This window comes from Tursiops truncatus, chromosome 2, assembly GCF_011762595.2.
Source record: "Tursiops truncatus isolate mTurTru1 chromosome 2, mTurTru1.mat.Y, whole genome shotgun sequence".
NCBI classification, from domain to species: Eukaryota; Metazoa; Chordata; class Mammalia; order Artiodactyla; family Delphinidae; genus Tursiops; species Tursiops truncatus.
Genome location: NC_047035.1, coordinates 78,146,152 through 78,169,801, shown reverse-complemented (window position 1 = coordinate 78,169,801; position 23,650 = coordinate 78,146,152). Strand labels below are relative to the sequence as shown.

Here is a 23,650-nt window from a genome sequence, read left to right as displayed (position 1 = left end):
CATTCCCATGACTTTATTTCTATGCTGTTTTTTACCTGACTTCTGGAAACTTAAAAAAAAATAAAGAGAAAGTTGATGATAATAAAATGCTTATAAATGAAGGCTTAAAAAAGAACCTGATCTCATTGTTGTCTTACATATCTAAATTTTCTTTATCCAGATAAATTAGTCTTCTTTGTATTTGCCAAACTTCCCTTTTGGAAGTCTACCTTCTTCTTCGGGGGCTGCTGGTGGTGGTGGTAGTGTTATTAAATCATAGAGGGGAAAAAGTCAATTGACCTATGATTTACAATTCAACTCTCCAGATAGGTTAGGTATCTTAGCTAGAATTTTATCAAACTCCTCATAGAAGTTTTTGGTTTGTAGATACAATCTTTCATATCTTTCTTTTTCTAGGAAGTAGTAAAATATTTTGTTTTTCAAGTCTCAAGAGACCAAGGAAACCTACTTTCTTCCATATTTCTCTTTTCACTAATAGCTTTATTGGGATATAATTCACATACCATACAATTCACCTATTTTAAGTGTACAGTTCAATGATTTTTAGTATATTCATAGTTATGCAGCTATCTTCACGATTTTAGAACATTTTTATCACCCTATACCTGTCAGCAGTTACTCCCCTCCCCTCTCCCCTAAGCCCTTGGCAACCACTATTCTACTATATGTCTATAGATTTGCCTATTCTGGACACTTCATATAAATGAAATCACTTAGCATAATGTGTTCAAGATTCATCCATGTTGTAGCATATGTCAGTACTTCATTACTTTTAATTGCTAAATAATATTTCATTATTTTTTGTGTGAATTTTTTACTTTTTATTTATCCATTCATCAGTTGGTGGACACTTGGGTTGTTTCTACTTTTTGGCTATTAGGACTAATGCTGTTGTGAACATTCATGTACAAGTTTTGTGTGGAAGTATGTTCTCGTTTCTCTTGGGTGTAGACCTTGGAGTGGAATTGCTGGGTCATATAGTAACTCTGTGTTTAACCCTTTAAGAAACTGCTAAGCCGTTTTCCCAAGTGCCTGCCTTTCTTCTTTTACCCACATCTTTTTTTCATCCGGGATAGACTAATCAGGTGATTGTTTAGGAGCCAGACTATTGAGCGTCAGTTCCAGAGACCTGTTTTAGGACACTGTGGAGCTGTTTAGAAGCTAGAGTAGTGAGACATTTCTGGTTCCTTTTCCAACATTCGTTGTTCTTGTCCCTACTGACTTGAATAGCCCAGCTACAAATAGAAATGCTTGTGACTTGTTCAGAGCAAAGCAGTGAAACTGTAACTTTCCTGTGTTGTCTCCTTGTAGGGGCTCTATCAGAGTGATGGCTTGTTGTTTAACAGTGCTGTTTCTGTCCAGCCATCTTCTGGGGACTGTGAAAGAAGGTGGTAGTTCTCATTGCCCTGGTTTGAAGATACAGCTCCAAGGAACCCTGGCTTTTCATGCTGCCGCCCTTTGCTTTTTTTCCCTGGTAGTTTGTTATGTTTATAGTGTTTGCTCATTCATTTAACAGATGTTCTCAGATCCTTCTATTATTTGGCAATGTGATGGGTTCTTGATATATAGTAGTAAATCTAACATTCATTTTCTCTGTCCGCATGGAGCTTAGAATCCAGTGGAGGAGACATTAAACATGTCCTTGGAAAATACCTACATTTGATTCTGCAGAAGATTTTAGTCTAATTCTCCTCATGTACAGTGGAGATCGAGCTTAGTAGAGCCACTTAACTGTCCTACAGTACTAAGGACTGGAGGGAAAAGTTCCTCAGAGGAACAGGTTCATTGTCACTGCTCTGCCTAGAGATAGAGCCTTCTGGATGAGAAAGGGAGAACTGAATATCAATACAGGGATTACCATGAAAACAACGGCTTAGGTCACCTCCTTCCACCATGCCCTCCCCACCTTTTTCCCTGACAACATTGTTTTAACAGTGTTTTTATTAAGTTTATAATACTTAGGTGAGAACTCATGCTAAGTATTTCCAGCATTGTACGTCCAGTTACTAGTTTTGGAACCACCCACCTATAGCGTGACCCCTCGGGCTTCTAAGGGATGTGGAGGAAGTAAAAACAATTTGGCCTGCAGTGACCTAGAAGGTGACATTTCCTTCGTGAATCCAGGGTGTCACAAGTGTAGAAATTCCTCAAAGCTACTGCGAATGGGTGTGCTTTCTCCTCATACCTAAATGAACGTCTCTTAGTTTGGGTTGCTGGGAGGTGGGGATACCCCCTCAACATAACTGCTATTATATATGATGTTGCACAGTCCCTCCTGATAAGGGAAACTAGATCCTTATCAAGACCATAAAACACAATAGAAAATGAGGCTGAATTAGAGATATTCCCCAAATATCTTGCATTATGCAGAGACAAAGAAAAGCCATTTGATAAATATTCCAATTCCCGATTCTCTGTGTGGTTATTATATGATCTTTGTAACATTTGACCTCTGTAACACTCTTTAACACTTTCTTTCAGGAGTTAGGGATGACTGTACTAGATTTTATTATTATTCATGAAAGCCTTCTCTTTTGTAGAATACTCGCAAATTTAAATAGCCGTCTAAGAGCATCTCAAGAAAACAAGCTATCCTCTGTATTTGAAACCAAAACTATATTTTCTTACTAAAACACATTCTAACTAATAGTGAAGTGAAATTAAACTTACATAGCCACTCTTTTATAATTTTTTTTTCCTTTTACACATAGCCACTCTTTTGTAATTTTTTTTTTTTCTTTTTTACATGGTCCTTGTTGGTTATCTGTTTTAAATATAGCAGTGTGTACCTGTCAATCCCAAACTCCCAATCTATCCCTCCCCACCCCACTTCCCCCCTGGTAACCATAAGTTCATTCTCTAAGTCTGTTTCTGTTTTGGAAATAAGTTCATTTGATTCAAGTAAATTCAGATAAAGTTTTAAGAACGTATTCTTTCTGAAAGATAAAGAAAGCTGCTATCGTTCATCAGATAGACAGCTACATGTATAGCTGGCTCATGCATTTTGGCATTTTTATTACTGTTTATGTGAACACTGGGACCTAGTATAGTCCAGCCATTGGGCGTAGGTACTAGAGTAAATGCATGAATAAGAGATGGTATTATTATGTTATATCATTCGTCATACTGTATTTCTGTTTGTATTTGTAATTATTATTATAAATAAGTATAAAACAGTATGATAAGAGTTATCTAGGAAGTAAAATTTGACCCATTAACTTTGACAGAGCATGGGAATTTGGTAGGTGAAATGGAGCAAGGGCTGGTTTGAATTGACTCAATGGTGGTGATACGGTAAATTGGTAACTGACAACCGAACTGTATCGTAATACTAGTATAGCAACTTACATCTTTTTAATCAGTCATTGGTTATTTTGTGATTCTCTCCACCCTCTCCCCGCAAAAAAAACATAGAAGTTGGTAATAAAGCATTAACTTCTTACTTGGTTAACTAGTTACATAACATTGATTAACTTAATGTTTATTCTCTTAAATTTTTAAGAAGCTTAACTCTTTTTTTTAATTGTTTTTTTTCCTTTAAATAAAAGAAATGCTGCTGTGGAGGAATAGAAGGGAAAGGATGGAACGATACAATGGGGTGGGGCCATGTGCAGCCTTGAGTGTCAGGCTCTGAGGTCTGGACACAGTCCTATAGCTATGAGGTTCTCAATCTTTTGTGGACTGATTATTAAACAGGCACATTGCTGATGAGAGGTCTGGGGCAGAGGCTAGGTGTCTTCAGGTTTAACACACTCTCCAGGTGCTTCCTAGCCAAGGGCTGCAGACACACCTGGAGGCAATACCAAGGAACAGAAGGTTTGGAAAGTGGTGCTCTAGGCAGTATTGCCACAGCTTAACAGGAATATTTAGTGGAATATGTTTTAAAAATAAAAGGCTGCATAAATATGTTACTAATCTTGATATGTTTTAATTCATTTTATTTGTTTCTCAAAGGGATGTCCGTCGCTTAGTGGTGGCCATGTCTAGAGCCAGACTTGGACTTTATATCTTCGCCAGAGTATCCCTCTTCCAAAACTGCTTTGAACTAACTCCAGCTTTCAGCCAGCTCACAGCCCGCCCACTTCATTTGCATATAATTCCAACAGAACCTTTCCCAACCAGTAGAAAGGTAAGCCTACAGGTGACCACATTAGCAAAGAGCATCATCACATAAATCATCTGAACACTGGTTTAGAGTGCTCCTTACACTAAGGAACTGAATTAAGATTTTCTATGTGAAAATAATACCAGCTAACATTTATTGAGTACTCACCACATATCAGGCAACTTCTCTGATCCAGTCTCCAACATATGGAAAATGGGGTTAATAAAACCTATTGAACAGGTTACTAATAGGAAATAAAATAATGTATGTCAAAGCTAATAGCCTGATACATGGTGAGTACTCAATAAATGTTACATTACATACATGATCTCATTTCCTCTCAGTAACAGCCCTGTTCAATAGGTTTTCTTATTAACCTCACTTTCCATATGTTGGAAACTGGGGCTCCGAGAAGTTAAGTAGTTAAGCCACACATCTGAGTAGATGGAGAGTCCAAGATTTAAAAACCCAGACAGCCTGACTCCAGAGTCCATGTTAATCATCATCATACTATACTGCCTCTCTTCAGCTTTGTAAGGAGAACTTAACTAATTACTTGATAACAGAGTAATAACTGGTTTAACTCTTGGAGAACCCTCAAGAAGCTTGCATTCTGAGGGAAGGTGTCAGGGAATAGCACAAACACTTAACTCAGAAGTGCCACTCTCTCCTCATCCCTGCTACCCATCTCCTATCTCCCCTTCTTTCTTCCCTTTCCCACCCTCAGCTCCCAGAGGTAACATTATCCCTTCAGTTTCTGGCTTAGCCTTACTTTTGCACAAAGGAGCAGGTAACTTTATTTTCTTACGTTGTTTTCTTTCTTACATGAAGGTCAGCATACTATAGACTTTTGGGCTTTGTGTTTTTCATTTAATGAAATGTCTTGGAGGTCCATTGAATTTTAAATAAAACTGTCTTAAATGTTCACAGTATATTTCTTTTCCCCACCTCTCTTTTTTTTATTTTTAAAATTTTTTTTTTATTTTTTCATTTTTTGGCCTCACTTGTGTGGCTTGCAGGATCTTAGTTCTCTGGCCAGGGATTGAACCCAGGCCCTCGGCAATGAGAGCATAGAGTCCTAACCACTGGACTGCCAGGGAATTCCACCCACCCCTCTTTAAAAAAAAAAAAATAAAGTTAAATTCTGTGTGTTTGTTTTGTAATAATGTTAAGAACTTTTTTTTAATTGTTTTTTTTCCTTTAAATAAAAGAAATGCTGCTGTGGAGGAATAGAAGGGAAAGGATGGAACGATACAATGGGGTGGGGCCATGTGCAGCCTTGAGTGTCAGGCTCTGAGGTCTGGACACAGTCCTATAGCTATGAGGTTCTCAATCTTTTGTGGACTGATTATTAAACAGGCACATTGCTGATGAGAGGTCTGGGGCAGAGGCTAGGTGTCTTCAGGTTTAACACACTCTCCAGGTGCTTCCTAGCCAAGGGCTGCAGACACACCTGGAGGCAATACCAAGGAACAGAAGGTTTGGAAAGTGGTGCTCTGGGCAGTACCATGGACTCAAGCCCTGGGGGCTGAGGGCTGGGAGCATCTCCCCATCCTCTGCTCAGGAGACAGTGTGAGGGGTGAGGAGGACTGCGCAGCCCTGAATCTCAGGAGAGGCTGCTCCCAGCAAAGCCGCCAGAAAATATGCAAATACAAACAAACAGAAAGACTTCCATGCTTTAAAGGCAATATTCCGTAGTTGTAACAGCATGGCCGTCTTTGCACACAGAAGTTGTGACCGTTACAGGAAGTGACCACCGTCCAAAGAACACCTGCTTATGTGCAATACCGCCGTCCTGCTTAATTCTGAGAAATGCTATTTAATGTACTAAATATTTCTAACTTTATGTGCTTTAAATAATTTGTCACTTTAAGGTGAAATCCTTTTTCTTGATATGTTTTTTACCTCTATGATTTTCTGAATTGTACAGTAAGATAGGATGAGACTTTATAAAAATTTTACAATTGACGTTAAATAGGAAAGTTCTTAATCTTTATTCTCAGATGGTTTAGAAGAAGTGCACATTTTCTGTTTTCTTCATTTGCTTTACCACTTTACCTACACCGATAGAGTGGTGTTTCTCGGGTTGTTGTCAGAAGCCACTGCATCAGAATCACCTCGTTCTCCCTCAGACCTACTGAATCGAAATCACTGGGGGGCTACAGCCCAGGCCTCTGTTATTTAACACTTTCCCCACATGGTTCTGATGGGTACTACAAAGTTTACACCTTAAACTACTATTTGCCAACATTTTTGACCATGCGCTTTATTAGTAAAGAAAAAACAATCTTGCCGGAATTCACTGGGGATCCAGTGGTTAGGACTTCACGCTTCCACAGCAGGGGGCACAGGTTTGATCCCTGGTTGGGGAACTAAGATCCCACAAGCAGCATGGCATGGCCAAAAAAAAAAAACTGGCAAATATTAACCCTCATGACTAACAGTCTATATATTAAGTAATAATAAATGATAGCTTCTTATTTTTTAGAAAAACATAAATGGGAAGAATAATTTTAATATTTTCTTTGTGAATAGTCTTGAGACTTGCCTTTGGAGCCTATGTGGTATTGGAGACCACTACTTGAGACCATGTTGATGGTTTTTTTCTATTCAAATGATTGCTTATTTGTTATGAATTCTTCTACATTAGTTAGTAGACCAAAACTCATGTTTTACTTACCAACTTGAAATTATATTAAAAGCTAGTGACTCTTAGCTCTCTCCTCATCTCTGCCTTTTCTCAATTTAAATTGAATCACTTCTCTTCATGAAATCCTTATTCGACTCTAACACTTACATCTTAATGTCCTCTTACTGTTCTTATTTCCTCCAAACCCTAATAGTCAAATAGTGTTCATACGTAAGATGGAGACATGGGCTTCTGTTGAAGTGTTAGCTTTCAGTGTCTTTCACTCTATACTTAACTTTCTTTTTCTTTTTTTTTTAAATTTATTTTATTGATGTATAGTTGATTGACAATGCTGCGTTCGTTTCTGATGTACAGGAAGTGATTGAGTTATACAAATATACACTCTTTTTCATACTCTTTTCCATTATGGTTTATCCCAGGATATTGAATATAGCTCCCTGTGCTATACAGTAGGACCTTGTTGTTTATCCATTCTATACATAATAGTTTGCATCTGCTAATCCCAACCCCCCAATCCATACCTCCCTTACCCACCCACCCACCCCCACCCCCCCGGCAACCACAAATCTGTTCTCTATGTCTCTGAGTCTGTTTCTGTCTCGTAGAGAAGTTCATTTGTGTCATATTTTAGATTTCCACATATAAGTGATTATACTTAACTTTCTTTTTGCCGTCTTCTAGAACGGAGAGAGACCATCTCATGAAGTACAGATAATAAAGAACATGCCCCAGATGGCGAACTTTGTATACAACATGTATATGCATTTGATACAGACCACACATCATTATCATCAGGTAAGTTTTCTCAAAATTGACTCTTATTTTTCTTGCTGGAGAATCTTCTCTGTTGCCGAATAAATCTTTAACATACTTGAATCCTTGCAGGAAACCAGCTAAACCAAAGTAGATTACTATTCGTGTAACATCCATATCTTAAAAACATCTTTTGTAGATATAATTTGGCATACAATAAATTCCACATATCTAAAGTATACAGTTTGATCTGTTCTGATATTTGTATATATCCATGAAACCATCACCATAATCGAGATGACGAACATATCCATTATCCCCCAAAAGTCTTCCACGTACACCTTGATAATCCCTCTCCTCTCTCACCAGTTCCTTTTCCACCTTCTCCAGGAAACCAAGGATCTACTTTACGTCACAATAGATTAGTCGCCATTTTTTAGACATTTATGTAAATAGACTCATACAGCATGTACTCTTTTTTCCTACTTTTATTCAGCATTATTTTGATATTCATTTATGTTTCAGAATGTATCAGTAGTCCTTTTCCTTTCATTGCTGAATAAGTAATCCATTATACAGATTACCAAGTTTACCCATTCATCCACTGATGGACATTTGGGTTGTTTCCAATTTTGGCTGCTACAAATAAAGCTACTATGAACGTTCTCCTACAAGTCTTTGTACTTTCTCTCGGGTAAATTTCTAGGAGTGGAATGGTTGGATAGTATGGTAAGTATGTATTCAACTTCTTTTAAGAAACTGCCCACCTGTCTTACAAAGTGGTTGTACCATTTTATATTCCCACCAGCAACGTATGAGAGCTCACACACACTTACTATGTTTGGTCTTTTTATTTTAGCATTCCAGTAGGTGTGTAATGGTCTCGTTGTGGTTTTAATTGGCACTTCTCTAATAACAATTGATATTGAACATCTTTTCATGTGATTATTTACCATCTGCATATCTTTGAGGATGTGTCTGTTTAGGCCTCTCACTCACTTTTTTGGGTTGTATTATTGAGTTTTGAGAGTTTTAAAATTTATTCTGACTACAAGTTCCTCCTCAGATGTTTGTTTTATGAATATTTTCTCCTAGTCTGTGACTTGTTTTTTCATTTTTAAGTGTCTTTCAAAAAACAGTTTTAAATTTTGACTAAGTCCCAGTGTATCAAGTTGTTCTTTTGTGATTCATGCTTTTTATGTTCTAAAAGAACTTAGCCTGACCCAAAATTACAGGGATTTTTTCCCCTAATGTTTTCTTCTAGAAGTTGTATAGTTTAATTTGCTATTTAGAGGTATGGTACATTGTGGGTTAATTTTTTTTATATGGGGCAAGGTAAGGTTGCATTTTACTCATTTGCGTGTGGATATCCAGTTGTTTCAGCACCATTTCCTGAAAAGGCTATATTTTCCCTCTGTTGACTTGCCTTGTCATTTTTTTTTTTGAGATTAAAAAAGCAGTTTTTCACATTGAGATATAATTGACATATAATTTTAGTTTCAGGTGTATAAAATAATGATTTGCTATTTCTATATATTACAAAACAATCACCACAATAAATCTGATTAACGTCCTTCACCACACAGAGTTACACTTTTTTTTTTTCTTATTTTGAGAACTTTTAGGATCTCACCTTGTTTTAGTAGAAAAATCAATTGGCCACGTATGTGAGAGTCTACTTCTGGGCTTTCTATTCTGTTCTGTTGATCTTTGCATCTTTCCTTTTTGCCTTTACTACACTACCTTTATTAGAGTTTCTTTATCGTAAATCTTGAAATGAGATAATGTGAGTCCTTCAGTTTTGTTATGTTTCAAAATGGTTTTGGCTGTTCTAGTTCCTTTGCTTTTCTGTATAAATTTTAGAATCAGCTTGTCTATTTCAACCCCCAGAAAAAGCATGTTGAGGTTTGATTAGGATCAGTTTGGGGAAATTAACATCTTAACAATATTGAGTCTTCTTTCCATGAATATGATATCTCTCTCCACTTCTTTAGGTCTTCTTTGAATTCTCTCCTCAGTGTTTGGCAGTTTTCAGCATACAGGCTTTATACATATGTTGTTAGTTTTATTGCTAAGTGTTTCACATTTTGTGCTGCCATTGTGAATACTACTTTAAAATTTTTTCAGTTTCCAACAAGAGAAACAGTTCCTGAAGAGAGAAGCCCAGCTTTAGCTCCAGACTGCCATGGGGTAAAAGGGAAGCCAGGCATATAGAGCTGCTCCAGTGTTCTGGTTAAGTGGGACAGGAGCCTTGTGCCCTGCTGCTCTCTCCCTGCCATGGCCTTGTCTCAAGGCTTGGTTCCTTCTCACCCCTCACAGGGCCCCTTGATTGAAGTCGGTCCTTTCTTGAGTTGGTGTGGCAGTCAGTCCTAATCAGCCACCGTTTTTCCAGAGTGTTACAATAAATTCCTTTGCTAAAAAATTTAATAGCTTTTGATATTGTTTTTCTCCCTGAGGATGTAATGTATGATCTCATCATTATTATCTGATATCTAGGCAGGCATATTCCATGGAGTCAGTAAAACTTAGGCCATTATCATCAGAGTTGTTACATCTGTAATATAACATGGCCAGCAGTGTTTTGGAGAATTCTAGAGTGACAGTATCAGTTAGGAAGATAATGTGAGAACTTAACTTTATAAGCCAGTGTCTTTTTATTTGGATTCTTTGATGTCTTCCCTCTCTCTCTCTTTCTTTTTTTTTTTTTCTCTTTAGACTTTATTACAGCTACCACCTGCTATGCTAGAAGAAGGTGAAGAAGTTCAAAGTCAGGAAACAGAATTGGAAACAGAAGAAGAGGCCACGCCTGCTCAAGCTGACATTGTACCTAGTCTAACAGATGCCAGCTCCAGTCAAGAAACCTCAGCCTCTCAGACTGAGACCATCCCCAGTCACACAGGAGACAGTTCCAGTTCAGGGGCCATCCCTACTGAATCCGAGATCACTGCTACTGTGGCAGAACCTGTAGCTGTACCAGCGGAGAATAACACCCCTCAAGATGCCACATCCGCCCCCAGAGAAACCAAGTAGCCAAACTGTAGCCCTTCTTAGGGAGGACATTTCATTTATAAAGTCTAGGTAAAGTTACCTTTTGTATTTTACATATTCTTCTGCCATTTTAATGGCACTAATTAATATTCAGTCCTTATTTTTGTTAGCTGATCTCAATGTTTGTCTTCTGGTATATATGAAAAAAGAATGTGTGTGAACAACTCCAACTTTATTTGTCCAGTCAGAAGAATAAATAACCATTCCTTTGATATTTTGATTATTAAATAACTATATCTATAATCATACCTACATTAGAAGAATTTTCTACAGAGTAATAGTTCACATTTTTAGTGAACTTCGCTAAAGAAAAGGACAAAATATACTGGAATTAACTACAAATGACTTCAAGCAAGTGTCCAAATTGGGGAGGAAATCATTTCTTCTACCATAATGTAAGATGCTCAAGTCATGTTTCTTTCTATCCCTCCTTTCTTTGCTGTCTTCCTTGATGGAAAGGCGTCAACACCATAGGATATAAGTTGCTCCGATCCACTAAAGAAGACATGCATTTCCTTCCCCCAAATCTCAGAATGTGTAAAATCACCTAGAATGTCTCTTTATTTTGGGGGCCACTCCAGGCCTAATGAATCAGAATCTCAGGGTTAGGGCCTAGGAACCTGCATTTTTATTTTTGCAGGTGCTACACAATTAATGTTTGAGTTGCTGGCCGAATGATATCAGATAAGGCTGGTGAGGCTGGGCCAAGATTTGTCATTCATCTAAGCAAGAAGGATCTGGCAGATCCATTTGGGCAGGAACAAAGGTCCAGGGTCCAGGCAGTGAAAATCAGTGAACTTAATTAATTCCTGTATTCAGGATGGATTTCTTCCAATGCAGAGCTTCTGAGTTTTCTGCCCTGTTTAGTTCTCTTGATAGATAACCAGCCATAAGGAGCCCTTAAGGTAAAATGTGCTCCAGATTTGGGAAGGCGTCTGTACTAGGACCTTGCTACTCAGGTGTGGTTTGCAAATCAGCAGCATCAGTGTTGCATTGAAATTTGCTAGAAATGCAAAAGTTTGGGCTGTACCCCAGATCTGTTAAATCTCAATCCGCATTACAGCAAAGTCCCCAGGTGATTCAAATGCACTTCGTAGTTTTAGGAGCGCTGTACTGAGATTACTGTGCCGTCCTCACATCAGTGAGAGGTTGAATGGTGATCCTATGATGGTAGAGTTTACAGTGAGTATGACTGTTTTCTGACAATGGACCTCTGCTTATAAGGTCCCTGGGCATGGTGACCAGAGAAGAGATGAATATATGTATGTGGGAAGGGTGAACTTGTCCACTAGTTCTCTTCCCCATTCCCACATCTGCTAGAGTGGCTAAGGGGAGCATTTCCCCAAATCTAGTGCATCTACCTTTAGGCTTGACCGTGTCCAACGAACTTTTGAAGAATTAAGCAAGCACTGCACACTGCCAGTGACCAGACCAGTGCTCCTCATCTTGATATTTTGAAGCAATGATGAATTCATAAGGAAATTAAACCCAGAACGTCAAGTCAATGATGTTTTTGAGTGACTAATGTTGGCTTAAGTTTACCAGTCTGTGGTGGGTAACATTTAGACTCCTGTCTTACAGTGCTTCTTGCAGCATCAACAACTGTGTCGGGTGGGGAAGGGGACGATGAAAGTGATGGGATAACAAGGGGAGTGAAATGCCAAGGAAACGAACGTAGGAAGCCTAGGTCTGTTTGTTATCAGAGTTAGGATGGAGCCAAATGGTCTGTTACATAATTTCTCTGAGTATAAGAATTTGAAAGCAGGTGTCATGGGCATCTGTATGAGGACTTGCACTCAGAATTATGTTCATCTGTGAATATATAGTATCAGGCTAAGCAAGAGGGAAAGAAGCTTTACCATATTACTGTCTTTCCTGGAAAAGAGTGATTTTTCCCTCTGCCCTTTGGAGGAAATGACTCATGAGACCTGCAACCAAAGTAAAGCAAAACTGTTGTGCTGCTTTCTCCTGAAATAAACCATTTTCCCAACACTGTATATCACTCTGTCTAGCTGGGTGGCTGAACGTTTTTCTCTGCTGCTTGGTTTTCTATTACACTGAAAAGAAAATTTTAACTGGAAGATGAATAACTCCTTTGCCTCTGTCAAATTAAGAAAGGGATGATGAAAGTGGGACTTGCATTATTTTAAATTGTTTATTCACTGGAAAGGCCAGTGAACTGCAGTTGACTATAGAATTGGGGAATTTTTAAAGGAACTTAAGAGATCTTTTCTAAACTTAAATAATGAGGAAACTGAATCAGATGGTCTTAACCAGGGTGGCAACTGTGGGAGACGGGGGTAGAATCCAATCTATAGTCCAGGGCAGTTTTGTGCCTTTTTTTTTTAATCAACCACACATGAGTAATTGCTTCATAAATTCAAAATTTTTCCATTTAATTTGGGATTACTACAGACACAGGTATTCTAGCCAGGTGACCATTTCAGATTAGTGTTCCCATTGCTCTCCATCCTGTTTTTCATATCTGAATATGTCGTGATTTTGGAGTTTATTTTTAAAAGCAGACCAAAAAGTCACATGCCAAGAGAAAGAGCATGAAATGAAGCAATTCAAGTATTTAGACTTTTTTTCACAAAATGCTGAGTTAAGAAAGTACATTACCAGCAGTTGGGAATAAATAGCTCTATTGATTTGGGCAAATGAATGAGAAGATCTAAATATTATCAGGTCTCTTGAAGTTAGTGCGATGATAAAAGTTGATATTTTGCTAGATACTGAGAGAAATGGTATACATGGGCCATTTGTGCTCCTATAAAAAATGAAGTTTTTATGATCAGGGGACAACATGATATTGTAAAACAGACTTTGGACTCATCCAGACCCGACTCAAATTTTACGTAATTTGCTCATCAGCGTTTGCTTTGACCTTGACAGGTGTTATAACCTCTGTAAGTCACAGTTTTATCTACAAAATGGGGAAAAGAGCTGTTTGTTTGTTAATGGGGTAATGTTTATGAAAACATCTGGCACCTGGTTGCTTGGTAAATACCAGTCCCACCCTCTGCATTTTCCCCCAAATCTTTGAGACAGTGTAGGATATTGCCAGCCAGTCCTCTGACTTGGGTGCGTAGCTATGCCCCTATCCAGGGAGTATGGAGGAGGATTAAGAAGGGAACACGTGGTGGCAGTTGACCTTTGAAGATCAAGGATCAGATTTACTGATTGGAAACCTCGAAATCAGCCTATGGCAGCATTGAGGATGGTCTCTGCTGAAATTAAAATTTCTAGCAGAACAGCATACCCAGATGGAGATAGTAGGTACCATTGTGCTTGGGATATATTGGTAACATCAATTCTGTATCCTGTACTCCCCCACCCCGAGATCATCTATATTGTTGCACTTACCTAGCTTGAATGTGCTTTTTCCTTTTTATCTTGTACTCACATGGTATTTTAGAGGTGTTTCTTCAATTAAAATAAGATAAAAAAGATTTTTTAAAGAACGCTGACCCTTTTGCATGCACCAGAAGAGCAGTTAAAAACAAGCAGTGCCTTGCTTCCTGTGAAAAATGCTTGGCAGTTAGCCTTTGTAATTATGAAGCAATCATGTTAATAGATGTTTAAGAATAATACAACTGGAGCTGTACAGAGCCAAGGATGGAAATGAGCACATGAGACCATTTTTTCTTTATCTATTGCTATTCTTCAGTGCCCGAGAAGGGGTTTTAATTCAGCGGTAACCAGAAGCTTTGGACACTTTTTTTCTTCATAGGGACAACCCTGAGCTCAGTCCCCTGGAGCATGACTCAGAATGCAGCACAGTTACTGCTGGCTGCCAGCTTTATTGCCAGCTCTACCTTTTGGCTTACACTTATTTCATTAGCTACTTAAACTTCTGCATTTACATATGAAAGATGGCTAATCCCAGTATTTCTCAACATATGTTACAAAACCACCCGTCTTCAAAAATACTTTGAAAAACATGTTCCGTGGTCAAATAAGTTTGAGGAACACAATTAATTCTCATTCCCCATTTGCAGAATAACAATGCATTGTTAGCTAATTAAAGGTTCTTTCCTGCAGGAAAAAATCATGTTAACTTTGTTTAATCTAGCATTTGATTATCGCAAGCTTATTTGACCATAGAACTCTTTCTTTTTCTTTTTTTTTTTTTAAATAAGACATTCTAAAGAACTAGTTCCTCAGAACAGTTTGGGAGCCAGTATTTTTACATTAGCAAGTGAACTTTGATTCCCCCTTAGAAAATTAAGGGGATAAGAATATACCAGCCCCAATATGCTACTTTGTCATAAGGATTATTTTGAGCTGAAGGCAGTTGACAAACAGCAGATGCAGGAAGTATTCTCTGTCCTTGTGCTTCTGCCTAAAAGCAGGGCATAAATTTCCCTTTGTAAAGATGACATAAATTTCCATTTGTAAAGGTATCCCCTCTCTCCTGTACCAGGAAGACAACAACCCTTATCACGGGACACAGAGATGATGCTGTGAAATGAGTCTGCATAAACAAACCTTACTAAAATGACCCTTATCTTCCATTAATTTCCCCGTGTATTTACTTGCCCACAATCTACCACCCCTAAAAGCCCAAACTCCCCCCCTTATTTTTTTGCCTATTTACTTCTCCATAATTTATTGTCCTTTGTTAAAATGATATATAAGCTTCAAAGCCTAACAGCTTTGGGGGGGGAGTTTTTACTTTTCTGTGTAGCCCCCGGAAGTAAAGTTAAAAACATCAATTAAATTTGCATGCTGTTTCTCCTATTAATTTGTCTTTTGACAGTTTAATTCACAGGCCCCAGGTACAGACCTAAGAAGGTAAAGTCTTCACTCCCCTACAAAAATAAGACTTTAATACATCGTTTTTCCAGAGGCTAAAGTAGCACAGCTGAAGAAGAACGTAGAGGTGAAGTGATTTGGACAAAATGTCGTATTATAGTGTAATTAACTGTTGAGTGTCACATGGTATTAATAGCAACATCCTGAAAATACAAATGAATAAAAGTTTGATCAATGTACCATGACATTCGTTCGTGTGAGCCTTCTAAGAAAAGGTCACTGAGCATTCTCTGTTTACATTTTAATTTTAGAGTCCAGGATTTCACACTAACCTTTTCTCATTTCTTACTGTGCAGTAAAAGGACAGTCCGTATTTCCAGTGTGTCTTGTTTTCTCAGTTCTCTAAATGTTTGTTTTCTTTAAAAGTCTGTTTCAAAAGGGGAAAAGATTTAGCGTGGTAAATAGGGGTGGACAAGAAATAATAGAAGAAAATTTAGGCAAATATGAAGAAAATTTCCTTAAAGAAGAATGTAAGATAAAGGACCCCAAAAGTTACCTTGGATAGGACATGTTGAATTGTCTCTTGGTTGATCTCCAGAGATAATGGTCCCCACCATCCTCTTTCTCGCTATCTTTGACTTACGTCGTACATTCACCCAACACTCTTCTTGCAGTAAATCTAAGTGCAAGAACCTCAATGGTAACTGCTTCTCCTTGGGAGATACCTTGTTTAATATAAATGGCTCTTTTGAGAAACTGATTTTATTGACCTTTTTAAAAAAGTCAAGAGTTCTTGATAGGAAGTGGTCGTATAAAATACCTTTTTCTACTCTCATTCATTGGTTCATTTTGAGGGGAGTTTTCTTCTGGTTTTTAGTTCAGTTATTTACAATAAATGTGGTTACCGTATTATGGTATTTTCATTACCCATTTTCTTCTAGTAGCACTTTCCAGTGCTGATTTCTTCTAATCCCAGACTTCCCCAAGAATAGTAGTGGAACAAGAATAGAGCTAGTTAATTTGCATTTTATTTTGCTGGTTGACTACTTTTCACAGAAGTGAATTGAATTAAAAATAGTAAAAAGTTGGGGCTTCCCTGGTGGCGCAGTGGTTGGGAGTCCGCCTGCTGATGCACGGGACACTGGTTCGTGCCCCGGTCCGGGAGGATCCCACATGCTGTGGAGCGGCTGGGCCTGTGAGCCATGGCTGCTGAGCTTGCAAGTCCAGAGCCTGTGCTCTGCAATGGGAGAGGCCGCAACAGTGAGAGGCCCGCGTACTGCAAAAAAAAAAAAAAAAAAAGTAAAAAGTTGGAAGGTGTCTTTGAAACTATCTAATTCTTGTGCATTCATGGACTGAGTACCTACTGTATGTCAGGCAACAATGCCATAGTTCATAGGTGAGAACACTGAGGCATTGGGTGGTTTGCCTAGGACACTATGGTTCGTTGAACTGGGACCAGAACCACCATCTGACATTCAGGCAAATTCCTTACCTTGCTGTTCTTTAAACTTATTTGCTTGAAACAAATCCAAGTAGAAGGAGCAACACTTAATATTTCACAGATGAGCAAGGCAAGCCTACTAAAGAATTCCTCTCAGGTTTAGAATACCAGAGAGGAGACCAGGTTGCCAAAATCAGGATAGGAAATAAGAGGTCTATGAAAAAATATGCTTTAATGTTACAGTGCTTATACTTACAGGTGAAAGCCAAATTAATACTTGTTTTGGATTGAAAAAGGTATGAGAAACATATAATGGGGAGGGGCTATAGTAAGTAGTATTTAAGTGCCAAAATGTGAATTATCCTAACGCTGTTTTAGTTTTAGGCAAAGTCAGAACAGTTTAAATAACAACAGTTTTAAAAGAATGTAATATATGATAAGGGAAAAGTTAGAATTTACCAAGACCTGTACTTTAAATTGCCATTATAGGCAAACCTCAGAGCTATTGTGGGTTCATTCCAGACCGCTGCAATAAATTGAATATCACAATAAAGAGAGTCACACTAATTTTTCAGTTTCCCAGTGCATATAAAAGTTATTTTTATACTATATTGTAGTCTATTAAGTATGCTAAATAGTATTATATCTAAAAAGGCATACATACCTTAATTTAAAAATACTTTATTGCAAAAAGAAAAATGCTAACCATCATCTGAGCCTTCAGCGAGTCATAATCTTCTTGCAGTAATAACATGCAGGATCACAGATCACCATAATAAATATAACAATAATGAAAAAGTTTGAAATATTGTAAGAATTACCAAAATGTGACACAGAGACACAAAGTGAGTAAATGCCCATGGGGAAGTGTTGCTGATAGACTTACTTGACACAAGGTTGCTTCAAACCTTCAATTTGTTAAAAACATAGTATCTACAAAACAATAAAGTGAAGTGCAATAAAATGAGGAATGCCTGGTTCAGCCTTCCAGTTTAACTCTACCTGCCGCAAACCCAACGTTAGCACATTTGGGAGCTGAAAAGAACATCTGTGTGAGCTAAAGTTCCCAGGAGCAAACGTCTGTTTCTAAAACAACTCAAAGCAAGACGCTCTTATGCAATTACAGAAATCAGTTGCGGTTTTTTAGAGGTCGCCATTGCAACTCTTGGTCTAGTTGGGCTCATTAAATGAATGGGCTCATCTGAGCAAGTAGAGAATGTGTTTCCTCTGCAGAAATACAGTCGTAGCTTTGGTGAAAAGACTCATGAATGTCAACTGTCATTGACACTTGAGAAATTAAATTGGTCAAGTGGTTCTCTTAAATTGACATGGTACTATGAATATTGGGCATGGGTAGTTTGGCCTGCTTTTGAGCTACATAAAAATGGAATCGTACAAAATGTACTTTTTTTTGTCTGCCTTATCAAATAGATTGTAATAACATGAGGTAGGAATCAAGATTAACTGAGCACTATTTATTAGATCATTCTTTCTCTCAACACTATACTGTAATCTTTGTCATAAATCAAGTAATTGTATATGTGTGGGTCTGTTTCTGGAATTGTTCCATTGGTATAGTTTTCTTGTGCCAACATTTAACTGTTTTAATTACTGTAGCTTTACATTAAACCTTGACATCTGGTTGTGTATTCTCCCTTAGCTATATTCTTCAAGATATTGGCCACTCTTAATCTGTGTATACACTTTAGAATCATCCTGTCAATTCTAAAAAAAAGCGAAAAAAAACTTGCTTGGATTTTTATTGGGATTGTATTGATTCTATAGGTCAATTTGGAGGAAAACTGATGTCTTCATCATTTAGGAATATGGTGTTTCTTTCCATTTACTTAAGCATTCTTTAATCTCAATAATGTTTTGTAGTTTTCTAGATAAAGGTTTTGGCCATCTTTTGTTAAATTTATTCATATTTGATTTTTTATGCTACTATAAATGGTACTTTTAAAACTACATTTTATTATGTTTTGTCATTATTTGTTACTGGTATATAGAGATACAGCATCTTTCTTGTATGTTGCCCTGGTATGTAGCGATCTTGTTGAACTCACTTATTATAGTATGACAGTAGATTATTTTGGGTTATCTACATACATAATTATGTCATCTGTGAATAATGGTAGTTTTATTTCTTCTTCTTTGATCATTCTACTTCTTATTTCCTTTTGAATCTCTGTGCCTTTTACTTCCCTTTTCTGCTTATTGGCTTATTGAAGACCTCCAGTACAGTGTTGAATGGAGGCAATCAAAATGAGTATCTTTGTTTCCCCCCAATCTTAGGGACAAAGCTTTTGATATTTCACCTATTGCTATAGGCCTTTGTGACACCCTGTATCAGATTTTAAGAGTTTCCGTCTATGCCTAATTTGCCAAGTGTTGTTGTTGTCATTGTTTTTAACATGAATGGATGTTGAAATCTCACAAATACTTTTTCAGTGTATCCTCAACATGATTATATGCTTTTTCTCCTTTATTCTGTTAATGTGGTGAATTGCATTGGTTTATTTTTCAACCTTTTTTTTTCTTTTTTAATTTAGTTTTGGCTGTGTTGGGTCTTTGTTGCTGTGTGCGGGCTTTCTCTAATTGTGGCAAGCGGGGCCTGCTCTTTGTTGTGGTGCGTGGGCTTCTCATTGCAATCGCTTCTCTTGTTGCGGAGCACGGGCTCTAGGCGCGCAGGCTTCAGTAGATGTGGCACACAGGCTCAGCAGTTGTGACTCGCGGGCTCTAGAGAGCAGGCTCAGTAGTTGTGGCGCACGTGGTTAGTTGCTCTGCAGCATGTGGGATCTTCCCAGACCAGGGCTCGAACCTGTGTCCCCTGCATTGGCAGGCAAATTCTAACCACCAGGGAAGTCCCTTGGTTTATTTTTCTATTGATTTTTTTTTCTTCTCATCATGGGCCAAAATTGCTACTCTTTACATGCCGAATAAATTTTTAGTTGAATACTGGAAATTACAAATGCTATGTTGTTGAATGTTTGGATTTTGTTGTCTTCCTTTAAAGACTGTTGAAGTCTGTTTTAGCAGGCAGTGACTTGTGGGTATTAGTTGACCTTTTTGATGTTTGCTTTTAAGCTTTGTTACACAGGTATAGAGTACTTTACTCTAGGACTAGTTTAGCTCTTTCACTAAATTGTGACCTTTCTGTGGTCACTGCCCAAGGTGTTCAATGAGGTGTCTCTACTCGAGCTGGTAGAAATTTAAACCTTGATTTTCATCAAGGTGAGCTCTGGGAAATGTTTAGCTTATAGCTCCCAGGCAGTTGTTATTCAATTGACTTCATGGAGTTTCACACTGTGCATGTATAGATTAGTATTCAGCCAAAGACTTGAGGGGACCCCTCTTCAGACTTCTGGAGTTCTTCCTATGCATAACTCTCTCCTTTCATAGACTCTGCCCCCAAATTCCACCCAGCTCAGCCTCCTCACGTTTTAGTTCCTAAAGTCGGTGAGACTGCTGGGCTTCTACTTAGGTTCTCCTTCCCTGTGCTGCCGTTTGGAAATTACCTCTCGGCAAAAAGCCAAGGCAATCACAGGGCTCACCTTGTTTTGTTTTGTTTCCTTTCTTTTGGGGATCAAAGACCTTTGCTGCCTGTTGTTCAACGTCTGAAAATAGTTGCTTCGTATATTTTGTCCAGTTTTCTAGTTGATTTTAGTGGGATGATGAGTTACTACTTCATGAACAGAAGCAGAGGTTCTCACATTGATTGGTTTTTCAAATATTCGAGTGACCTCACATTCCTAATAATTTTAAAATAATTGCTGTTTTAAGTTACTAATATTTTTATTAGGATTCTTGCATCTGTGAGAATTATAGAGATTGGTCTGTAATTATTAAGATGATGATGATATTACTTTTATCAGATTGGGTATCAAGATTATGCTGACCTCATAAATTGAGTTGTAAGTATTCTCTCTTTCTTCTTTTAGTGGAAGAGATTTTGTAAAAGTGGTGTTATTTCTTTTTTTAGCATTTGGAACAATTTACCAGTGAAGTCATCTAAGCCTGGAGATTTCTTTGTGATGTTTTAAATTTCAGATTTAATTTATTAAAGGGTATAAGACTATTCTGTTTCTTGTTGTGTTGGTTTTGGTAAGTTGTGTTTTTATAGGAATTTGTCCATTTAAGCTGAATTTTAAAATTTATATGGGCAAAAGTAATGTATAATAACTTTTCAGCACAGCTTTAGCTATATCACGTACATCCCATAGCATGTTTTCATTAACATCCAGTTCAAGATGTTTCCTAATTTCCATTGGGACTTTTTTAAACACATTTTTTCATTTTCTTTGAAAATGTTTTGGAACTTAATAGAGGTGGTGGTTACACAAACTTGTGAACGCACTAAATACCACTTAATTGTTCTCTTTAAAATGGTTAACTTTATGTTATGTGAATTTCACCTCAATTTTTAAAAAAAAACACAAGAATGCCTTTTAAGAAGTGGGTTTCTTAATTTCCAAGCATTTGGGCATCTTTCTTATCTTTTTGTTATTAACTTCTAGCTTTGTTCCACCATGGTCAGAGGACGTACTCTGTATGATGAAAATCCCTTGAAATTTGTCAGGACTTTTATGGTACATGTTTCACATGCACTTGAAAAGATTGTGTATTCTGTAGAGGTTAGGTACCATCATATGTGTATACACACACACATGTAAGTTAGTGTTATAAATTGTTAATTATTTTGTTCAAATCCCTTATATTCTCACTTTTTGTCTGCTTGTTCTATCAGTTACTGAGAGAGGTGTGTTTTTAAAAAAATCTGAGTGTGTTATAGGCTTATTTCTTCTTTTAGTTCTATCAAGTTTTGCTTGGTGTATTTTGAGACCATGTTATTAAAAGCATACAAACATAGAATTATTATACCTTCTTGATGGATGGATTTTTTCAGTTATTTAGAAATGTGTCTCTTTAAGTCTAGATATGCTTCTGGCCTTGAAGCACTACCTTGTCTAACATTAATACAGCTATACCAGCTTTCATTTGGTTGCTTTTTGCATGGCATATTTTTTCCATTCTCCTACTTAAACTTTCTAGGTCCTTATATTTAGGGTTTTCCTGTTGTAAGGAACATATCCTTAGGTTTAGGATTTGATTTTACCTATTTATAAGTAATACGTTGAAGACACAAGACTTCTGGGTGAGAAGCAAAAGACTGCATCACTCACAGAACAGCAAGCAGCATGGGCATCAGCATGGTTGTTTGCATCAGTTCCTCTTGCTTCCCGAGTCCCACAGAGGTGACCTGGAGGGCCCTAACGCGTCCCTGCATAGTCATGGGTTGTGTTATAGGAGAGGAGCACTGGGGAATCCCCCACTTCTACAGTAAGCAGCAAGCAAACCTGTTTGTTGTCCTCACCCCTCAAGGTTTCTTGCTGCAAACTCAGCCCTCTTGGGAAATGACCTGAGTGAAGAGCAGCCTTGTATTCTTGACACACCCACCAAGAGCGTGTTGGGATACTCTGTGAGCTTATTTATTTCTCCTTGTAATTCTGTCAATTTTTGTATGATGTATTTTGAGACTATTTTATTAAAAGTATACATATTTAGAATCATTATACCTTCCTGATCAGCAGACATTTTTATCATGAAAAAATGTCCCTCTTTAACTCTAGTAATGCTTCTTGCCTTAAAGTCTACCTTCCCTTATTAGTTTTAACTACACCAGTTTTCCTTGGGTTAACATTTTTCATGCTGTATCTTTTTCCATCCTTACTCAGTCTTTCTGTGTCCTTATATTTAATTTTTTTCTTTTGTAAGCAACATGTATAATTAATATAACCTTTGTCTTTAGAGTAGATCATTTTAATTTTATATAATTAAAAAATTTTTATTTTATAATTATATAAAATTATATTTTTATTTTATATAATTATAAAATTATATAAATTATATTTGGGTTTATTTTAACCATTTTACTCTCCTGTGTTTTATGTTCACTTTTCTCATCTTTCTTGCCTTTCTTTGGATATATATATATATATATATATAAAAAGTATTCGTTATTATTTTATTTTATTTTTATTTTATTTTTCCCATTCTTTTAGTTTGTTAATAACACCTTTTTTTGGGGGGGAGGGGGCCACACTGCTCAGCTTGTGGGATTTTAGTTCCCCAACCAGGGATTGAACCCAGGCCCTTGGCAGTGAAATCACCAAGTCCTAACCACTGAACCCCCAGGGAATTCCCAATAATACATTCTTTTACCTGTTACCTTCAAAAGTACAACAGGCATTCTTGACTTATTACAGTCTACTAAGAATTAATACCTGTTCCACCTCTCACATGATACTAAGACTTTGTAATACTGATTTTATTCAACCCCTCCTACTTTGTGTTATTATTCTTATACATTTTATTTCTACATAAATTTTTGTAGAAATTTTTCTACACTCCAATAAAAACATTATTATTGTTTTGCAAGTTAATATTTATTTTGATTAACCCATACATTTACCCTTTCCATTGCTCTTCTTTCCTTCATATATCTTTATTTTTCATCTGGAAATTTTTCTTTCCTTATGAAGAGTTAAATCTGTTTAATATTTCCTTTAGTGTAAGTGTACTGCTGACAAATTTCTCTCAGTTTTTGTTTATCTATTTCACCTTTGTTTTGTTTTTTTTTTTTTTGCGGTACGCGAGCCTCTCACTGTTGTGGCCTCTCCCGTTGCGGAGCACAGGCTCCGGATGCGCAGGCTCAGCGTCCATGGCTCACGGGCCCAGCCGCTCCGCGGCATGTGGGATCCTCCTGGACCAGGGCACGAACCCGTGTCCCCTGCATCGGCAGGTGGACTCTCAACCACTGCGCCACCAGGGAATCCCTCACCTTTGTTTTTGAAGGATATTTTCCCATGTCTCTAAACTGTCAATTATTTTCTTT

The 23,650-nt window shown here is 37.5% G+C and overlaps 1 protein-coding gene across 4 annotated transcripts in view; it reads left to right on the top strand.

The window, feature by feature from the left end:
• AQR (aquarius intron-binding spliceosomal factor) overlaps positions 1-18,723 on the top strand; it is a 111,562-nt gene extending 92,839 nt beyond the window's left edge. For all 4 annotated transcript variants that reach the window (XM_019935244.3, XM_019935243.3, XM_019935245.3 and 1 more), the window contains 3 exons: positions 3,955-4,129; positions 7,437-7,550; positions 10,224-18,723. In XM_019935244.3, the coding sequence (XP_019790803.2) occupies positions 3,955-4,129; positions 7,437-7,550; positions 10,224-10,538 (604 nt within the window). In that variant the 3' untranslated portion in view covers positions 10,539-18,723. The remainder of the gene's footprint in view (positions 1-3,954; positions 4,130-7,436; positions 7,551-10,223) is intronic.
• Positions 18,724-23,650: the final 4,927 nt, after the last annotated feature.